We start from the raw sequence: 21,737 nt of genomic DNA on the forward strand, positions 1-21,737 counted from the left end.
GTTTAAAACATTTTAATTGTCTTGTGAACTCAGCAGAACCCAAAGACATCTCTTCCTCTTCAAAAGCAAACTGGAGGTTTTTTTACTCCTCAGCTATTTTTCAGGTTCTGTGCTCAGCTCTGCTCCCATCACACATTTTCCCTGCATGCAATACAGCCAAATTTCACAGCTCAGGAAACACATAGGAGACTACTTGAAAAATCCTATTCATTCCTTTTCTATTGTGGGAATTTTCAAAGCCTCTCAGATTCGGAGCATTTCATTGGGAACCTTTTCCACGGCTGCTTTTCTGGGCAAGAGAAACGCTGCTATCAAGGATGTTCAAAGTCTACGTTTTCTCTTTTGCAAAATCTGCACATTATACTGATGTACAGTAAAAAAGCAGCATAAATGACAGTACTGTGATTACTTTTTGAAAAAAAAAAATCAACGAAATGTGATTAAGAGACAAATAACACATAATTTTGTCCTGACTGGAATACAAATCAGCATCCCTTTACACTGATGGTAAACTTTAGCAACAGGCTTTAAAAAAGCACAAGGAAATAAGACCTAACTTTTTGATACTTGAATTCACATTAGTCCTTTCTGCCTGCTGATTTTCACACTTTTGTATGTTTGACAAAACTGAAACACAACCACCCTGTTACACTCTTCCCCTGTTATTTAAGAAAACTCCTAGAGTTTCTCATTAAATATAAAAATTGGTTTTCTCCCACCACCAAAATAGTACCTGCACTCTAAAAATGCAATGCAATACTGGAATTATATAATATAAAATATCATTGTAAAAGTGACCTTTGATAACAAAACCTTTAGCTTGAATTCCTGCGTGAAGGTCACAGTCTTCCAAAAATGCTTTTAAATACTTTTCTTTAATAGCTAAAGGTCATGTTTTTATTTCACAGAAGGTAAACACAAGCGGAGCATTGGTAGCATATAAAATATACAAATCCTCATTAAAGACGTGGTATTGTTGACCATCGAAGGTTTACTTCACACAGCTGAGTAACATTAAAATATAATTTACTAAAGCTCCCACATATTGATATAAAAACTACTTTATGCACTTAAGTAAAGGGCTGGAGTGTAACAAATGGACAAAAAGAGAGACTTTTATACATGCGTTTCAATGTAAGAGTGAGTGTGCGCTAAGGAGGCTATAAGTGCATCAACCTCAGATGAGCCATTAACAGAGTCCCTCGGGGTGCTGCTTTGACAGACGTCCATGAAGAGATCAAGGTACATTTTTTTCCATTCTTGAAAGTCTCTAGATGTCAAAGCTGGATTATCCAGAACTTTATCTATAATGGCTACTTCTCCTTCCCTGGCCTGTGAAAGAAAAGGAACAAGCAAAGGGTCAGTGCAAGTGATGAGTGACAGCCAAATTCAGTCACATGGGTGGAAGGGAAGAATGGGGTGAGCAAACTCAAGACACGGAGCCCCTAAAAGCAGGGGGACTATCTGACTGCTATACGACTGCTTGCAAAAAGGAGCTCTTCCTACAGGGTGTCACACATCACCCTGCGGGGCTAGGGCTTCCCTTGCCTTGTCCAACATCCTCAGAAACAGTCCCTATTCCCCCTCCTCGCCCCTTGTTCAGCTCAAAAAAAAGCAAGCTCTGTACTGTTTCCTATTAGCTGCTTGCATTTTTCAAGATGGGTTTCACAGAACAGTGCCATCTGTTTGCTCTTCTTGATCAGCATAAGAAATACTGCGTAGGTGCGTGGGATGCAGACACATGGCCTCCCACCCGCCAGCAGAGCTAAACCTTTTTTACCAGGCTCGTCATGGGGACATCTGAGTGCTACATTGCAAAGGCTTGCACAAGGACCCCTGTGTTAATGATAATTCATCTTCATCAAAGATCCAGTGTATGCAATGAACTGGCTGGCTGCAACATCCTCCTATCACTGCAGTGGCAAAGAGAAGGCTGAAAAGGGTAAACTCTAACATAGCTGCTGGTACCTCCTTACCCAGCATTGAGGTGGGGCTGTGGCTGTATCATCATCCATAGCCAGTGATTAGTTTATCAAGAGATGACAGGCAGCCAGTATGGATCAGAGTAAGCCTTAGATACACCTGTAGCCACTCGTGGTTGTTGCGGGCATTGGAACCTGGATGCAACAGACATAAGCCTTGGAAACACAGCTAGTGTGCAGGTTTCCAGCACTACTCCTCTGTGTAGGACTGGTATAGTCACCAGCAATCTCCCCTCCATCCTCCCTGCCAGACAAGTTTCACACTCCTCATGGCTAACTCACATTTTCCATGTCCATACTACAAGCATGTTAAATCTTTTTTGGGGAGCATATTAAAGAAAAATACTAAGCTGTGCCAGCCCACGCTGATGGAAGAGGATCAGAAGGGTCAGAGACATCACCCATAAGCAGTAGGTTGAAAGGTATTTTTCATGCTTTGCAAACAGCAGCTAATTAACACTGTCTGCTAGAATGAGTAGCTGAAAATGCTACTCATTTTCAGAAATGGAGGTGCAAGCTGAGAATGACTAGTGGAAATGAAACCATGGGAACTCCCAATTACCATACCTCTGCTTGAACTACCATAACCTGCTTCTCGCAGATTGTGGCTGGTGCCCACACCTCTGCGCTACCAGCCAGGTAACTCACACTCACTGGCAGGAGAATGGTTGTGTCATGGGAAAGAGAGCAGAGGGGTCCTTCATTAAGGACTTAGATGATGGGACAGAGAGCCTACGGACAATAAGAGCTAGAAGCAATTTGGAGGGATGTCTCAGGCTACTATTAATTTGGATAAATTCAAGGAAAGTTCAGAACACCAGCTCCAACAGGCCAGTATAATTGGCTGCAGTCAGGAAGAGCAATCAAAGGCACTGATACAAGAAAACTAACTGATTAGGTGACAGCAGTAGCTACGGGTAGGTACAGCTACCGGTACTATGGCAGAGATGGAGCTCTGGGCTGTAATGGAGCTGGAAACTCATCATGAGTTACCACGATGACATTGCAAAACAGGCACGTACTGCTCTACACTGTTGCTCTTCACAATAAATAGTAATTATCTGTCTTTGGTGCTTGCTGTTGTTGCTTTTTCAATTATTGGTGTCATGTACTTGTAAGAATGGTTTATACTAACCAAGGTCCAAAGAAGAACGGTGACAGGTTTAGAAAATATGGCTATAGACATAGCCATAGAAAATATGTCTATAGACAGAGAATGAAGAAATTGTGTTTGCTTGGACCAAAAGAAAGGAGTTCCAAAGAAGCATGAAAATGGCATCTGCTGGGTCAAGAGGTTGCGGTGTTTTTGGAATTTCCTGGAGGAAAGCAATTCTATTTGTAGGAAGCCATTGGCATAATGTAGCTCAGGTATCAATAAACGCTAACAAGAAAGACAATTAAGCATGGCAGCAAGCTGCTGATACTGAACCACAGTTTTGGTATGAGTGATCCTGCCATGCTGCAAAAGCGCAGATACGTGTGAACCTCCTGCCACCCCAACATGCCTGTGATTTTGTTTCAGTTTCTCATGCTGGTAGAAGTCATGCGGAAAGCTCATGTATCTTGATTTTTTCTACCAGCTTCCAATCCTGTAAATACTCATACACCCAGATAATACTACAAGTAGTTGCCTTCAATGAGATGATACAGTACAGAAAGTTAAACATGAGTGAGATTTTTTTCAGGATGGGAGCCCCACAGCATGAAAATAATATTGCTTAAATGCTTCTCTAGGTGATGGAAAACTAAATTAATTAACATTGATAAAGCCCTCTTTGATGAAAGCTGTTACAAAATCCACTGTACAATTATCAAGTGCCTTAAAGTGTGGTAATTTAATACAGTTAACAGGGTCCCTGGGGAAAACCAGCATATTGTTTGCCGAAATCTCTATCAGGACAGCATTGAAACTGCTGTAACAAACAAAGAAACTGACAGGGAGGCTAAATGAGCTCTGGTACATTTTGAATAACCATAAAAATCTCCAAATCTATCATTACCACTATCTATTTTTTTAATCAGTCCTACTGATTAAATACAATGATCCTATCAGCTTTCACAGAAAGCAAGCACACAGTTTCCTCCTGGACAAGCTCAGCGACCAGAAAATAATCAAGTATCACAAAAGGTACCGCTCTGTTCCGAAAGGCTGGCTTTGCTTAACTTACTTTAGACTTCAGCAATTACACAGTGCTTCTGCATTCTGGTAAATGAAAATGTTCAAGGACAAAAAAGGGATTAAGGTTTCCTCTGATAATTTGGTGTCAAATTCTGTTAAACTAGCTAGAGGAGTAGCAGCTGACTGAGATTTTATCTGCACAGAAATAAAACCTGATCCTCTCACTTTGACTGCTCTCCCAAGGCACATTTTTCTCTGCCTTGCGATGAGCCTTTCCCCACGTTTCCCTTGTTTTGCACACCAGGTTCAGCCTGGACTCCAGCTGCGCACAATTAATCTCCAAATATAATACAGTCCAATCCAACCCCAGGGCAGGATTTTTCCTCCCTCTTTTATCTCACCTTTAAAGTGCTTTTCAGAATTCGCAGCTGGTGCAGTTTTTCATTGACTACTGGATCGCTACATCTCTTTATAAAAGATTTCTTATACTCCAGCTTAGTGGAAATCCGGTGTTCTCCTAAAGGAGACAGGCTGGCCTGCTCCAAGGCTCTGTACAAATCTTGCAAGGAGTCTGCTGGTTTTTCCTCTATAGTTTCAACTGTAATGAGAAAAAGAGGGGGAAAAAAAAACAGAAGAGGAAAAAATAGAGAAAGAAACAATGTGTCATTAATGTGATTATTTGAAGATCTATCGAAAACCTTTGCAAAACATTTAACAGGTTTAACTAGACCACAAGGAGAATATTTCACACATGCTAAGTTCCAGAAAAAAGTGCTGTGATTGTAACTGCTCCTTCTTATTGCTGCCTTCAGGGGAAAGGGAGAAAAACTTTTAAGAATGTAAAGTCTTGACCCGCACAGGAAGAAGAAAAAAATAGAGAAATAGTGCAAGGTGTAGTAATATTAGAGTGACATACTGTCAGAAACCACATCTCTAGTATTGCAGTCAAATATGCTGGCGAGTTTGTTATTACAAGGAAAGGAAGCCCTGGAAGCATCCTGCTGAGGAAGTGATCAGGGATCAGATCTCGGCCCGAGAGCGCTGATAGGGCACTCAAGGTTATGCTTATGATCGTGGCCTTGGAATGACATGTTGCTTTCCTTTCTAGAAAAGTCCACCTCTTTTTGTCTCATGTTTGATACTCAGGTGTGTTGTTCAGCAGTCAGTAATGCTGTCACTTGTGGTGTCTTTATGCTCTGTTACCTGAAGGCTCAGCAGCAGCCTACAGACTGGGTGTAGGAGTGCATTCATGACAGCCTACCTAGCAGCACAGCAAACCAAACCACAGCTGTTTGCATTACAGTTTTACTTATTCATTTATTTGTATATTTATTTATTATAGGTTTAAAAATATTTGTTCTAGCTAGTACTGGGAGTGTTTTGAAGGACAATATAGGGCAGAAATATTTTGGTTCTCTAAAACCAAAATCAAACAAAGTCTGGGGGTGAAATGTTACTCTGATATGAGCATTTGAAAAGCTTCATTTAGAAAGCATTAAAACATTTCAATTTGTCATGCACCATTTCCCTCAGAAGAAAATGTTTGAGATGCTGTACAAACTTGGAAGTGCCAGTGAAGTGCCAGGATTAAATGAGTGATGACCAGGAGAAGCCAGGGCAGCCCTGGGGGAGCAGCTAGCCAGTGGTGCAGGCAGCTCCGTCCCTGCTGTCCCTCGCACACTGACACACCTGGACACACAACAGCTGGCCACCGCCTGTGCACAACCTCCCAGTTGTCTCCACAGCCCTCGGGACCCTTCCGCCAAGTCTTGGCTTTCATAGTGGTGTACATTTTCCTGGCCTGAGGTGCCTGTGTCCCCAGGATGCTTTCATGAAAGCTCCTGTAGGAAAGCTACAGCTCTTTGGTTTCAAGCATTACTTTTCCCTGTGACTGATCCTGCACCAAGACAGAGCCGTCTCCACTGGCTGAAACTTCAGCACATGCTCAAGTACCCACAAGTAGTGAACCTCAGTCTTCTCGGGTGTTTATAGTTGGTTTTTTACTAAGCACCAACAGGGAGGACAGATAGTGTGCAGAAGCAACATTTTGAGCCCACCAGCAGCTAGCCAAGGCGACCACCCGTTCAAAAGCCCATACCATGTGGTACGGCCACTACTCACCTCAGGCTCAACCAACAACTCCAGAGATCCAAATCTGCACACCCCATCACAAAATGTGTTTGCATTTGTATAGGTCTTGACACAATCAAAGAATTCTGCAGTCAGCAACTGATCTAGCTATATGACTCATCAGTTTATTCCTTTGCACCTTTAGAGGGTTGCTGTTTTTAAAGCACGCATTTTCTTTTAGAGAGAGATGGAAGTGAGGAAGGGTTTGAGGCTTTTTATTGATGGAGCTGTTGTGGGTCTGTGCAGAGCTCCTTAAATCCTCCCATTATGTGCTACCCTGCTTGGAGAGCTGGGTTCATCGCAGTAAGGGGTGGCTAGGACTTAAAGAAAAATGGAAATGAGATGCATTTCTCTTTCTTGTTGATTTCTTCCTTACTAAAACACCTTATGTGTTAATGGGGAAAACACTCAGTAGCTGAGTTCAAGATTGGTTAAAATTCCCTGTGGTCTTGGTTTTTATACTTTCTTAAAAAGTCTATGCAGCGAGATCAGATGTTTGGTATCTCTCTATCGGTTCATATTGCTGCACTCTGAAGTCCACCAGTCTGACAGCTGGGGAATGGGCAAAAAATGGGTTAAAGGGCAAAAACCCACCTTGATCTGACATGGGGGTATTTTACCTCTGTTTCTTTCTTTCTCTGATCCCTTGTTATGCAAGGTAAAAGAGATCTTTCCTTGGGTCTCTTTTCCCCATCAGCACTGCCACATTATACCCTCAGGGGATTAGTACTGGGCTGGTCTGCTGAAGAAGCAAGCCAGTGCTTTGACTCCATGTGTTCTGAATTTACTTTGCTAGGGTGATCTAGAGCCTGGACCAGCAACCAGCCACCACATCCAGGCTTGCCATCAACCCATGGCTTCCTAAAACACCAAAAGTCCCCACCACGGCAAAGGACAACATGAGGGTTCAACTCCGAGGTTCAGTCCTGAATGACAAGTGCTGTTAATGAACCTGGAAGGCAGTGTGGCCCCTGTGGGTTCAAATGGTGGGCTGGGGGCTTGTGCTGCCCTCCCTCCCTGTGCTGCCGGCCGGGGGGTCTGCATGGCTGGGTGCTCCTCAGGGCTCACCTCGGTCAGGCAGCCGCTGCTCAGCACGGGCAGGGGAACTGCAGACAGGGGATTCTGACCCTCGCCTCAAATGAGAACAGCTCTCAGGCTGCATGGGAAGAGGCGAAGGACTGCAGGGGCACGATGCAGGCAGGGTTAGGCAGCAGAGCACTGATGCCAGTTCTGTGAAACACATCGGCACATCACCTCCACCCTGTGGGGGCTGCCTCCCCCAGGCTCTGTCACTGCCTCCCCCACGCTCTGTCGCTGCCTCCCCCAGGCTCTGTCACTGCCTCCCCCAGGCTCTGTCACTGCTTCCCCCAGGCTCTGTCACTGCCTCGGTGGTGTAGCTGTGAGCGCCATGTAGAAAAGGGGACGGGATTTGCTGTAAGAGAAGAGCAGGGAAGAAAAGCAGCAGGTCCCTTCCCTTAAATATCTTCCTTCTGCTGAGGCTGGGGAAGCTCAAACAGGGCTCTGCCGCCTTGTTCCACCCACGGCGGGGGAGAGGGCCGCGGGTGTCACGCTAGCATATCCCAAGCCGTTAATACTTTCCAGAGAAACAGTGAAGGTGGTGGTACTGCTGCTCTCAATGGCTCTCAGTAGGCGGGAATGAGCTTACACATGAATCTCCCCTCCCTCACCCTTCTGCTAGAGGCTTTGATTGATTTTCTGTAGGTGTTGGTGAAACCCTTGGCACTGTAACGCATCTGAGGCACTTGGTTAGATATACAGCTGAGCGTAAAGCATATTTTCTTTTTTTAAATTGGTGGATTTGTATGCGAGTCATGCTATTACAGCAGGGCTGTCTCCTTACGGAAGCAGAAGGCCTCAGGTAAATGCCTTGTTTAAGTAGAAAAGGCGGCCTCATGGGATTTGGAGATGACCTCAGCAGAGCAGCCAGTGCAGCAGGTAGTTTTTCACCCTCACTTGGCTGCTGAGTCATGGGCTGCATCTCCCTGTTTCTCTGAATACACTGCCAGGTAGCTGTTTCTACATCCTGCCGAAAAGGAGGGTTTCTTCCCTGAAGCAATAACTGTGGCCCCTGCCCCACCAAACCTGAACAACTCCAGAACTCTGGAGCCGAAATAAAGCTGCATAATCTCTGCAGCACACAGGATCTGAATTCAGAACTGTATCTTCCTAATACAAGGATACACACTACATTGTGTAACAACGAAGCTTCTGCTATGTCTTCAAGTATGCAAAGCCATTCACATTAAATGCAGGAGAGAAAAGAATATATCAGTCCAGTAAATGGTGTTACTCTCTAGTTATTCTGCTTTCCACAAGGAAGAGTTTCTGAAGTTTGTACTTTTTTGTACTTTGCTCTCTCTTCTTAAAATGCAGTACATATTTGTATCTACTTTTATGTTTTCTCAGGAGAGAGATACGGAGATTGTGGCTGGGTGGGTGAAACACTAAGTGTTCAAGAATATTTTGGGTTGTTGGCATTCAGAAAAACCTGGTGGGATTTCTTACACCATGCTGTCATCTGTTGTTGGAAAGCGCACGCCCCAAGCTCCACCATGTACTAAACGTAACCACCTCCTGGCTCCACTGGGCTATTAATCTTCCCATTATTTCCCTCTTACAAACCAAGATCCTAAGAACAATAAACACTTGCGTGAAAAGGGACCAGAGAGAAACAGTTAACCTTGGTATTTACATGGATCAAGAGATGATCAGTCCATGTAAACTGATGATTCAGGAAGATGGTACCGAACTAGGGCCATGCAGAAGGTCACCACTGCAACCCAGCTGGCTAACACATCGCTCTCTGGACACAGAGGATCTCTACACACATACTTCTCATAAATCTGCTCTAGATATAAGGAACAATCTCTAATAATTTTCAGTGGATGTTCCTGTGCTTCTGTGACTCATTTTCCCTGTAAAAGCTCAAGCCACCAAAAACTTGCATGGTTTTCTTCTTTCAGTGAGATACGGGAGGAATCAGTGGTTGCACCCGGGGCTGTAAGTGCACATAACTGCCCACGCAAGGATAGTACAACACAGTTAATTGTAACTTTTGTCACCAACTGTGCTGACAAGGTCAGATTTTTCAAGGGTTGAAACTCTCCTTTGAGGCTCCTTTATGCTTTGTCAGTACCTCCTAAACACCACCCAGGCTCATCCTGCTGTCTCTACACTTCTCATCCCGACTGATGGATACTGCTGCCACCCTGACGGCATTCTCTGTTTTCCCACTATCCTCTTTGCTATTTGCTACCTTCACAACTTAGTGATGTGCTTTCCTTCACCATGCAATTCCTTTCATGCACACCCACTCCTCTGCTTGCAATTAGCCATGCATTTGAACAAAATTACCATCCTCTGCAAATCCTGAAAAAGCCAAGCTGCTGCAAAGTCTGTGACAGAGAGCGAACCAGGCAGGCAGACTAAAATCCCCTGGCTCCACTGAAATTTAAACTCTCACTTTCATTCCTTTTGGTGAGCTCACTCTCTCTGGCAAAGGAACCAACTCAGTTCAGGATCTTAATGCGGCAATTTGGTTAGAATACATCACTAATTACATTATTAAACAGCTGCCATATGTTATTTCCCACCTAAAAATCCCAAAGATTTGCTTCCAGTTTGAGAGTTGCGCCTTTCCACTTCACCTTTTGCACAGGGGAGGCATCTACCTGAAGCCCCCTAGTGACTTTCTGTGAGTGTCAGGATATGCTCCACCAAAACGGAGAGCACCCTGGCCTCTGGGAAATAGTCTCAAGCCAGATAAAAGAGGCCCTGATGCCCAAATCTCTGGGTTGGTTTTTTTCTTTTCTCTTTGCCTTCTTGAACCTGATGCCACGAGCAAACCAATAAGTGATATAATCTCAGAACCAACAGAGCGTTTTGTAATCTTCCTATGGTGCAGCATGCTGGCTGTGCCACGTCTAACTAACCGGTCTGTCAAAGCCTGCCTGGTCCTGCAGCGGTTTCGCAGAGAGGCAGCACAGCACAGATGTTTGCTGATCCCGTGGGGAGGGAAGGCCTCCCACAGCAAGCTCTCGAGCCCCAGCTCAGGCTTTCTGCCAGCCCAAGTGTATAACAGGCAGGCAGGGGCAGGGGACGTAACGTGGCCACAAGGTCCAACAGCCTGGCTGGGCTTGTAAGCCCTGGGGAACATTTAGGAGAAGGACAGAAGGGATCTCCCTGTATTTAAGGTGGAAAAGCAGAAGGATTGAAGAACAGTGGACATGGCATTTAGCTATCTTGGAGGATAGGGGAGGGGAGAGAAGAAATCCTCCAAAAAAGTAGTTGCTCGTTTCTCAGTTCAAGGCTTAAATCCATCTTTGCTGCTCTTCAGGTTAATTATTAGAGTCCAAACTGCACAAGAGGGAGACATACCCAAATGGCTATGATGCAAAGAACCAGGAATTACAGTAATTGTTTACACTACTTGGATGGATGGCAGGCAGAATAAACTAGGTATTTCTTCTCTCCCCAGACTATGAGCTAAAAGGCACGAAATGGTCAAATCAGTGAAAGGTTTACAAGGAGATGGTGCCTGCACAGCTGTGTGCTGCATATGACGTCACCCGTGCACAGGTATGGGGGAGCCATAGTGACATGGAGTCATCTCCTGGCAGGAAAATGCTACAAGTCACATCCCTGATTACCGAGAAAAGGAAGACGCAACACAGTGTTTAAGCCTGTCATGGTACAGCAGGCAGGAGGTGCAATACGATGCAGTTCAGATCTACATGGAAGCCAGCTGCTAATCACCTGCTCTGGGTAATACGGAGCAGATTTCCATGTTAAAGCATGAATAGAAACCTGTGTCATCTCCTGCACCATGTTAAAATCAAGGCCTGACTGGGCATGTGAATATGCCTGTATGCATATATACATATCTATCTATCTATATGTGTGTGTATATATATATGTCATTATGCCTATACATACACACATGTATATATTAATGTTTTCCATGAGGGAAGAAAAGTTTAAGCAAGCTGAAGAAAAGCTGCTGTGGGCTTCTTGTGTAGTGCCTGTTCTTTGCAACCCTCCTCTGTTATTCCCTCCCTTTGCCTGCCCTTTTCTGATCTGTGTAACCCTCTATCCTTTCTGGCCCCGTGTATCTGAAAGTGCAGGATTTTTCCCGAAGTCCTGAGCCAAGGAAGGGAGAAGCAGCATTTAAAAACAAGCTTTGATCCATGTGTTTGGTGAAACAATAAGTGGCTGGAGGATCAGGGAACATGCATTTTATACTGTTCTTTCCTCTAAAAGGGAAGTATTTTTGGGTTACCAGGACAGTTGTACATGGTTTCTATTCTCTCCTATTATGTAAACCTGCAGGCAAAAAAGATATTCCTTAGAGAGGGTGTTCACTGAAAGCACCAACACAACAGAGCTCTGCAAGACACTGGAGTTTTCTTCCCACTGGTGTGAGGCTGCCCCTCCTCTGACATGCGTGAGTATAATAAATTGGTTTCCTGAAATAAAGTGAACTGTGCAGGAAAATGGAAAACTCCTATCTCCCATAGGACAGATTTCAGAAGGTATTTTAGGCATTTTCCACTACAACCAAGTTCAATCAGAAGCAATTAGGTATCATAACCACTTTTAACAGTTCTAACCCTAACCTTTGTAAGGCCTGAGAGATGCCAAACCTTTGCTGTGGCACCAAAGGTCCGATTCTTTTTGTGAACTATTTATGGCACTAGCGGTTTTCTTTTGGATCAGTAGATCCCCGTGAATCTCTTTCTCCAAGGTCACCTTTCTGGTGATACTTGAATGACAACCTTGTCACAGCCTTGTGAGCCGCTGCCGCGCTGCAGACTGCAGTTTGCGAGCTGGCAGGCTGAAGCATGGTCAACCTCAGGCTTCATGCGACACTTGAGCTGGTCTTACTAGAAGTCTCCCACCCATGTCAATCCCACACAACTGGAATTACTTATTAAAAACAGCTGACACTAAACTCGGCATCAGGAAAAAAAATCGATCCTCAAGGTTTTTTCCTGCATACCTGCATTGTCGTGCTGACAGTAACATTCAGGCACTTTCAGCATCCGCTTAGCAATGAAGTACAGGTGCCAGCAAATGGGTTAATATGTTACTGAGATGGCAAAACACAGACAGAGGGAATAATTTGCTCACTCTGTTCGTGCTGCCTCTTGACAGCTCTAACACACCTCAAATGAGCATCAGGAGAAGCTCCTCACTTGCTCCCAGCCCTGCTGCTTCATGAGGTTCTATTGGTGGGCTGCGATTTCAGAGAGGGCGTAAGAATGAAGATGCAATAACTCCAAAGCTTCCCAAAGTAACAGGGAGCTCTGATCAGTGGCAGATTTTCTTTGGCAGCAGTGTTATAATCGCATCCTTTGGTATTTGGACACAGTTCTCTACTCATTACGTTGCCTATGAAGGCATCAGTTTAACCTTCGTCTGCTGAACTGATTTTAGTGACTCTTTGGGAGAATTTTAACACAATGAAATAGTATTTCCTGACATTTTTCTGCACCACACATTGATGTAAGTGCTGTTTAATTTTATCACAAGCTACCAAAGTTGAAGTGAAATAAACACAGCAATTACATTTTGATGGTACACTTCCCCTCAGTCCCTGCAGTTGAGAAACAATGAAAACCTTCTCCTATTTATGAGGTAAGCCAGCAGCCGAAGCAAACTGGGTAAACTGCTATATGTCTGGGGATGCTACAACTTTTAAACAGGACAAGGAGGTCCCCTAATGGATACATCCTGCAAGCAATATATGGAAGCAATTACTCCTTCAGGAAAGTATTTTTTCGCAAACCTAAGCTGTTACAGCACATGAAGTTGTGAAAGGTTGAGTTACAAACGATATGGACCTAGCGACATTACTCACCGGTCAGAATCAAGCCACGGTCACGCTTGCACAACAGCAATGCCTGTCAAGGTTTATGGGCTGGACACAGGAAAGCAAGCCTCAACAGAAGGGGTATGTATTCCTGGTGCGCAACAGGAAAATGAGACAGTGCGCAACACTGAGAAAATGAACTGTACTGCAGGCTACATCCCAAGTTTACTTGTTTATATGAAAATGTAAACCGAGAGTGAAATTTAAATGCACTTGCATCACTTAGGAATTGCAATCCTATATTCAACATGAAAGAAACACGGCAAATTAGTGTGGGCGGGGGCCAGATTAATTTAATAGCCATCTCAGTTACCTCGGTAATGCACTGCAGTCTGTTAGGGAAGCACCTCCCGAGGCATTTATGAAAGGGGCTTGAAATACTTCTGAAAACGTTATCCCAGAAGATGTCATATTTATTCAGATATTCAGATTTATTATTGGATTTATAACTGCACATGTTCTGATAGCTGCACTGATTAGATTCCAGACTAATTAATCGGCACCCTGATTTACATGTTATATATATAGGGCACGACGCTGCCAAATATTAAGCACCCCCTGTTAGCTGCTGAACGCCCATCACACCACCACAGTCTGGAGGCACCGCACAGAGTTCCAAGTACCTTTGATAACAAAAGCTATTACTGTTGACGACAGAGATGCAATACCATGCAACTTTTCTAGACATTCCTCATGACTCATGTCACCAGATGTCATAATGAACTTGTGAATATGTATGCACCTTAACAGAAAGTGCTCTCTCAAAACTGGCATGAGAACCGTCACGGAAGAAAGGTCCGTTCCCCATCCATTGGGCAGAATGTGCTTGCACACAAAAAAACCAAGAGAAAGGAAATGAACACCAGCCCTGACAAACAGTGGTTACGCAAAGGCAAAACTGAAAATTTGCTGGCTTTTTTCCTTTATTAAGCCCAAAATAACACCTTTAAAAAATCCTGACTTCATTAATAAATCAAGTGCCTTCATTAAAGAAACATTTACTGCCATTTTCTACACTTTATTTTAAGGCATACAGAAAAATATTTAACAAATGTGTATGCAATTAGATGCCGGGGACTGCTAATTACAGCCCTTCTGAATGCCTCTGCAAAACAAAGATACTCAATACAATATGTTAGAAAGGGTGGGGAAAAGAAAGAGAGGAAGCTGAAGACGATCTAATTCATATTAGCGCAGATATATGCTGGCCTTTGGCTATGAGCAGCAAATAAGCCATCAGTGTAATGCCAAATAGCAGCCAAAGGACATTTTACAGTCACATCTTTGCTTCTGCTTCTCTAATTCATTTCCAGAACATTTCACCTCTAACTAATTATGGAATTTAATGACAGAATGTAAAGGACTGGCTGGGGTTGCAGGCCATTCCAACAAGGCTTTAATGACATATCCTTCAGGTTGCAGAATCTTTATGTACTTAGCAGTGATTTATCAGCCCTGGCAGAGGCAGGTACTTCAAAGGCAACCTTATATAAAAAATAAATTCTGCCTTTGCCAAGCATTGGAAAGAGCACTAAATTAAATTTAAAAATCAATTCCTACAGACAAGAGAGTCATAAAAACTCAGTGGGTTTGTCTATTTGGCCAAACAGGCAAAAATTTATGACAGTACAGTTTTGTAATCAGTAATAGCAATACAGTGTATGTTTTTGATTGGAAAAAATTAAAGATGCCAAAACAACATTGCTAAATATTTAGGCTGAGTTGTGACAGTCCCATTGAGCAAAAACACAAAACATGCATTTTGGTGAATTTCCAACTAGTTTATGTCATACTATACTTTTTATTTTTCAAAAAAGAATATTAAAACTATTATAAGCTCTGTCACCTGCTGTAAGGCAGAATGATGTGATTTTAGTCACTGCACATTTCCTGTTTGTGAGGCAAAAAAGCATAATTTACTTCTTTATAAAAGGGAATATATATAACTATATATATATAATTTTATTGGTATTAACATAATGCAATACCATACATTGAGCAAACAGAAAGAAAACATTTCAAAATACATTTTTTAAAAGTTTCTCCCCATAAGATAGTATGAAATATCAAGTAATTAGCATTAACATTATTACAATACACCCTTAGCCAAATATATTAAGGAAAATCCACATTCTAACCACAGAGATAGAGGCAAACATCAACCCATAGGGGACCCAGAACATAATGATAAATACAATATCTGAATCTACTTTGACATCCAGACAATTACTGGCCCCAAAACAGCCCTCTGGAGTCTGGGTGGTATACAGAGAATACTTTGTGCCTGCTTGGCCAGGCGGCATCACTCACATGTTTAAGTTCTAGAAGATAAAGAGGAACCGAAGAGTTTATCTGCAGAGTCTAATAAATCTCAGCGCGAGGTATCTTCTCCGTCATCATCCAAACGAGTGCCAGTGTACCCTCTGGTAATTCATTACAAACCATTAGATAAATGGAAGTCTCCAAAAGGTCTGTACATACCTCCACTTGACAGAATACACTTAGTTTAGCATGACACAGTAAGGTGACTTCCTTCACTAACGTGAAGCATGCTTAAATGACACGACTGTCTGGTTGGCCTGAACGGGTTCACTGGAGTTCAGTACAAGCAACAGGATTTTACAGTTACCATGGCTGAATCCCTCTTTAATTCCTCGAGGTCTGCAGAACAAAACTGAGTGACATCAAAGCCCTTCCCCTGCCAAGACCCTCTTCCCCTTCCGTTCTCCCGTGCGGGGGGCAGTATTTTCTGCAAATGTGCTCCGTGTAGACTGGATCTGACTTTGTGCCTAGTCCCATTGTGGAAAGGGTGCATTCTTCGAAAGACTGGCCATGCCCTTTGACACCTTCCTGGAGGCCTCATATCCAGGCATGTGGTTGTCTATGCTTTAACAGGTCTGTTCTCTGTTATAAACATCAAAGTTATTCAAGAAGAACTGACTTTCTGAACGGAGGCCATTAGGTTGCTTGCAAGAGGCTGAAGTTGAGTCTCCGTCGTGCCAATTCTCTAATGATAAGTTTATCAACCTTTGAGTCCAATCGGTTCAGTGCCAAGAGAAGTGGATCCCATTTGACATGGAGAGGTGCTATCAACTCTCGCAGTGTATTAGCCTAATATGATAAAGCAGTGATACAATATGTTGAAAGAACTGTGATGTGCCATTATTTCCATATCATATTAGTATATTAGAAATACTATCATGCAAACAAGAGCAAATAGCAAATTTGGCAGACAGTAGCAGCACTACAGAGCTTTTCTAATCTGCATGCAGCTATGCTCATGAGGACAGAGACATGGCACTGTTCTACTGTTACACTTTGCTCCATTAAAATATCCATCCCTGATGCCAAAGAGGTATTTAGGGCAGAAAGTTATATATTCTCTCTTTGTGGATGTGCTTTTTTTTTTTTTTAAAAAAAAAGAACAGAACAAAGAGTAACTGAAAAAAACCCCACCACAAATAAAACAAGAGAACAATACACATCCTAACCAACTTGGGTTGGTTTCCTCCATGTTGAAGAGGCATTAGCTTATTTGGAAGCCCTGGAAAAGGGTCACATGAATGATGAGAAAGGAAGCAAAGAATGTGCCCCAAATCCACCAAACGTACTACAAACACAGAAAAATATCCTGTCGGCAACTTATGCATAAACTAGAACAAGAGGTGGCACAACACAATCTGGATCCTTTCATTAGCCTAGCTGACAATCCAGCGTTGTGCAACGTTGGGTGAAGGATAAGATACAGAGCTAGGAAATCATGTGATTTTGAAACCACACTGACATTACATACATCCAAAAGCTAGGGCTTGAGAACTTGAGAATCTTTGTGGACCTGTGTTAGCAAAGAAAAGAGAAAGAGAGAGGTGGAATAAACAGCATACAGCTAAGTTGGTTACTTAAGAGTTTCTGTGTGGATATGCAGTCTCTGCACACAGGGCAGTTTCAAAAGCCCAGCTGCTCTCAGTGCATACCCTATTCTGTTGTCTACTACACTTATTTAGAACACAAAATGGAACAATGGATCTCAAAATCCATTGTTGTTTTAGATCCCAGGTATGAAAAGCTGGGGGATGTTTTGTTGTTAAAAAAACCCACAAAACAACTTTGGGAAAGAGTTCAACTGTGCAGAATATAAAGATGTACAAATTCAATCCAATTTAACTGGTAAGACTTATTTAACTCTTGTTAAAGAGATTTTTTTTTTTTTTCTCCAAAAGACAGGATGAAAAAAGGAAGGAAAATATCAAGCATTGCCATTTTTACTCTTGTGCATATCACAAAAGGTCTGGAGAGCAGAAGAGAAATGTCTCAGTGACAGAAGGCACAAGGTGGAAAGAATCCCAGATGGAAACATCGGTGCCATTTACTCCACCCACAGTAGCAATTGGAAAATGAGTTTCCAGAGAGGCAGAGGGTGAGCAATGCTATACAGAACTCAGACTGAGTTCAGCCTCTCCTGCACTGCTGAGGTTTCCTGGGGACTCTGTGCGTCAACAGGGACAGGAGGAAGAAGAAGGGAGAGGAGAACAGTTTATATAACTAAATCCTAAGAATAGCAGTTGAGAGAAACTTTTACGTAACTTATTGCTTAAAATAAGGAACATTTGATTCTACAGCCAAAATGAAAAAAAAACCCACCCAAAACAACAACCCCCAAACCCCAAATCCAAACCCCTGACAAACAAAAGGCCAAACCAGCACATTTCAGGACTCATGGGGCTAAGGGAAGGGAGACTTAAAGACACAGCATTTAAAACAAGAGTCTTGGATTTGTTTAGAAAAAGGCACTAAGTGAAAGAGCATACTGCTGCCTCGTATGTATCACTGCTGCAGCTTCAGGAAATCCTGTCATTTCATGGCTGTTGCTCATATAACTTTATCTCTAAAAGTTCCAGAAGTTTGGTTTTAAAGGCCAGGCTTTGGTGAAAGAAACTTCCCTTTTCGTGAAACAAGGTGGCTATGAAATAAAGGAGAGTTACTGAAGTTAAGACAAGGGTGTTGCCTACCAGATGTCTATACCCAGCTCTTCCGCATGCCTTGCTGAGGCTGGCTGGGACACATCCCCTGTGCCTATGGAAGAACTGTGCTAAACTTCAACAGATGGTGGGACAGGACTTTTTTTTTGTACCTAAAATCCAACTAAATTTTGCATTAGAAGGTGACTATTTAAAAAACCCAAATTGCTAATAAGACACACTTTAAAAAAGCCTATTCAGTGATATTGCTAAGGCTGTTATTGGGCTGCCATCAAACACTGGTAATTCTTCGCTGTCCCAGTTTGGATTAGTCACAATGTGCATGAACAGCCTTTCATTAAGACCTCTTGAGACAAGTGGCAGCATACACTGTCCTATTTATCTGAAGGTGAATATAATTAACAGGCACTTGGGGGGCTTTTCTAAATAGATTTTCTCATTATTTTACTGTATCGCTCTTACTGATAGTAACTAACTGTACAATATTTCCTATTAGTGTAGATGCAGATTAAGAGTTTAGAAATTCTGCTTTTTGCTAGTAAAATTATTTTGCCTTATAATTATAAAAACCACATTTTTCTTTCTCTATCACTAGCATTAGCAAAATGATTTATGTAAAAAATCTCCAGCATATGGATCCCTTTCTAGATAAGGGTTTTTAAAATTCATTTTAAAGGAGAACAAACACAAATAACAAAGAACAAGTAACATGCTTTTGGATGGATACTTATCAACACTGTAACTTACGAAACGAGACTTGCAAACATTTTGAAAAATAAACCAACTGCCACTCACATATAAAAATGAATACGACCCTATGAAAATAATGAAGTGATCTTACTGCATTTATCAACAAAATTATGTTTCTATTATGAGAAAAGCTTTATGGCAAGTGACTTACCCAGAGCGGTTACAGAAACAAAACTGCCTGCTATAAATCTCCACCTGTTTCTTTAGCTAATGTGGTCACACAAAATGTGAGGAATCTTCCGTCCGAGCAAACCTGCAGCAGTGGGAGGTATCTGACCCAAGTGGTAAAGACAGAATGCACCCGGGCTGGGACCAAGCCACCAAGCAAGAGCAAAGGGATCCTTTGCGGGCCTTTCTGGGCATGCCACCAAGTCTCAAAACCCAATAAAAATGTAAGCAAAGGGGAGAAGAAAGTTCTCCCTGAGAGAAATGTTTGGGTCACAATCAGTAAGGTCTCAAAATAGCTCTCACAGAAGTCCTGTGTAAGGAAAGGGGCATAGAAGTGGAATCATTCCTCTTTGAGACCTATTTATCAATAATGAAGGCACACCAACAGTCACTAATGAGTAATTTAAGTTAGGGTTTTCACTTTGATGTGTTTTTTAATAAAATGCATAACATTTTACCACTGTCACTTGAGAGTACACTTTCTTATGAATGTTCACATTATATATTTTGCCCAAACAAGACTACCAGATGCCTGATTATTAAATGGTATGTTTGTGGTAAACTTGCTTTTCAGAGAAGAATTAGGTTGAATAATAACAGGTTAACAAACTTACTTTTGAAATAAATACCTAAATTTTAGAAAAGGTATTTTCAGATTTCCCGTCTCTAGGGACAATCAGTAAAACTGTAACTGCCTTTTGAATCTCTATCCTTTCCTTCATTTGTGTCCTATTTTGTGTGCATATTTCTACATCTGTTTCTATATGAGAGATACAGAAGGAATTTGACTAGAAGCTCTCACCTATTATCTAGTTCAATAACGAGGCATGTCTAGTTATGTATATTCCCCTAAAGGTAAATACTATGTGTAAGTAATCAGGTTCTGAACGAGAATCAGTGCAAACAATGGGAAAAAGAAATCCCTCCCCATGTACCACAAACTGCTACCTGGCTGCTTCTGTTGTAAGCGCAGTGGCAGACACATATTCCCCCTCAGTAGGGAAATGGCTCAACACTATTTGACAGAGTCCTTGGGAGGGATGCTGGCAGATCTACAAGCTGTCCATTGCTCAATGTTGGGATGCTCCTACCATCTTCATGACAGCTCAAGTCTCAGACAGATGCCATGCAGAGATGAAAAGGAGCTGCTATAGAGCCTGGCAATTAGAGTGCCTGAGGAAAGAGGGTTTTGATGACACATGCAGTACAGCCCCCCTGACACTATATTCCAAAGCAGCATCTCTGCAAATTACCTTGTAAGAAGCCAGTTAGATGCAAAAGCAGTAGTAGGAGTCACTCAGTACTCCTCTTGAGACTTAGTTACTGCAGTAAAGGGCACTAAATCAAACAATGATAATACAGGAATATGCTATCTACTTGCTATCTAGCAAATTCCAGTTTTTCCAGCATCGCAGTGTATGTTTTAGTGTCCCTCATGTCCTCACTGAGCTAAACAAAGGAACACCAAGAGCACAAACATTATATGAGAAAGTACCACAATGAGGAAGGGGGATGGGGAGGACAGATGGTGGTGTCAGACCACACAGAACCTCTAGTATCTGCTCCTCTACAACTGCTGCACTCAGCCCCCTGAGAACAAGGCACAGGGAAATTACAGGGCTCTGATCGGCAGGTGTTTTTCCTCCCACTTACCACAGTATTTCTAAATGTGCAAATGTATCCTGGCTCTCCCAATACACACTTCATATACTACAGTTATTGCTAAATAACCCTCTATCTACTCAGAACTAAAAAAACCTAAATCCCCTCCCCGCCCCAAACGAAGTAAGCAAAAATCCCACTAGAGTTACAATAAAAAGCACCCGAAAACTTAGAATTCATAGCTAATGTTTTACACACTCCAGCACCACACCACTAATGTACTTAGTAATACACGGAATAACAGTATTCTCTGTATCATCCTGTCTTAAGCTGTGCACATGTACGCTGAATTTTATCTAGCTCCTCTCATGTGCAGGGAAGACCTATAAGCCTGATAAACTCATCATGCTTTTCCCCAGACTCTTGCTTAGCCTTGCAGTTGCAGGGCCTGACACCACTCTGTCCCTGGGTGCAAATGCAGACATCACACTGGTGGTGCATGCTGCAACAACCTTCATTCATAGCACTCTTACTGCTCTGTGAAAGCCACCTCTGATACAAACAGCCATGGACTTGGAAATTTGTGCAGACAGACCTCTCAAGCACTTCTAACCCTTCTTTCTGCACTACCTTCTGCTAAAATAATACCCCACGCAGGGATGTCAAGGAAAAGGCTTACATAAAGAATATGCATTTGCTTTAACAACACAGTTTCTCTAAATGGCAAGAAGGTTTTTGACAATGCCAGTAGAGCTCCTATATTATTTGTGTTTGTTTATGGAGGTTTTATTAAATGATAAAACTTCCAGCTTGCAACAAATAAGGATGACACCAGTATTGGTAGTTAAACATCTAATGAAGGAGTACCACCCACCCATAAGGACCTCATTTTTGTGCTCCTCTCTGGTAAGTGGATTTTTTTTAAATGTAGCACATAAAATTGTCAAATTACTAATTCTTACTATATTATATTCATCCTAATTCTGCCCATATTATGTCCCTCCATATTAGATGTATCTCATGGTTATTCTTGTGTTGCACAGGTCTCTCTAATATGCCATTAGCAAATTCTTTAGCATACTAATTATCAGGGTCTTACTGGAATGATGGTTCAC

At 42.4% G+C, this 21,737-nt stretch overlaps 1 protein-coding gene across 5 annotated transcripts in view; it reads right to left on the minus strand.

Annotated features, from left to right (window-relative positions):
• Positions 1–418: 418 nt before the first annotated feature.
• CNKSR2 (connector enhancer of kinase suppressor of Ras 2) overlaps positions 419–21,737 on the minus strand; it is a 219,480-nt gene continuing 198,161 nt past the window's right edge. For 4 of the 5 annotated variants that reach the window (XM_040582541.1, XM_040582540.1, XM_040582539.1 and 1 more), the window contains 2 exons: positions 4,503–4,699; positions 419–1,332 (listed from right to left, as the gene is read on the minus strand). In XM_040582541.1, the coding sequence (XP_040438475.1) occupies positions 1,117–1,332; positions 4,503–4,699 (413 nt within the window). In that variant the 3' untranslated portion in view covers positions 419–1,116. Of the gene's footprint in view, positions 1,333–4,502; positions 4,700–14,028; positions 16,235–21,737 lie in introns of those variants that run through there. The other variant, XM_040582542.1, reaches the window with a different exon arrangement.

This window comes from Falco naumanni, chromosome 2 (assembly GCF_017639655.2).
Source record: "Falco naumanni isolate bFalNau1 chromosome 2, bFalNau1.pat, whole genome shotgun sequence".
Taxonomy (NCBI): domain Eukaryota; kingdom Metazoa; phylum Chordata; class Aves; order Falconiformes; family Falconidae; genus Falco; species Falco naumanni.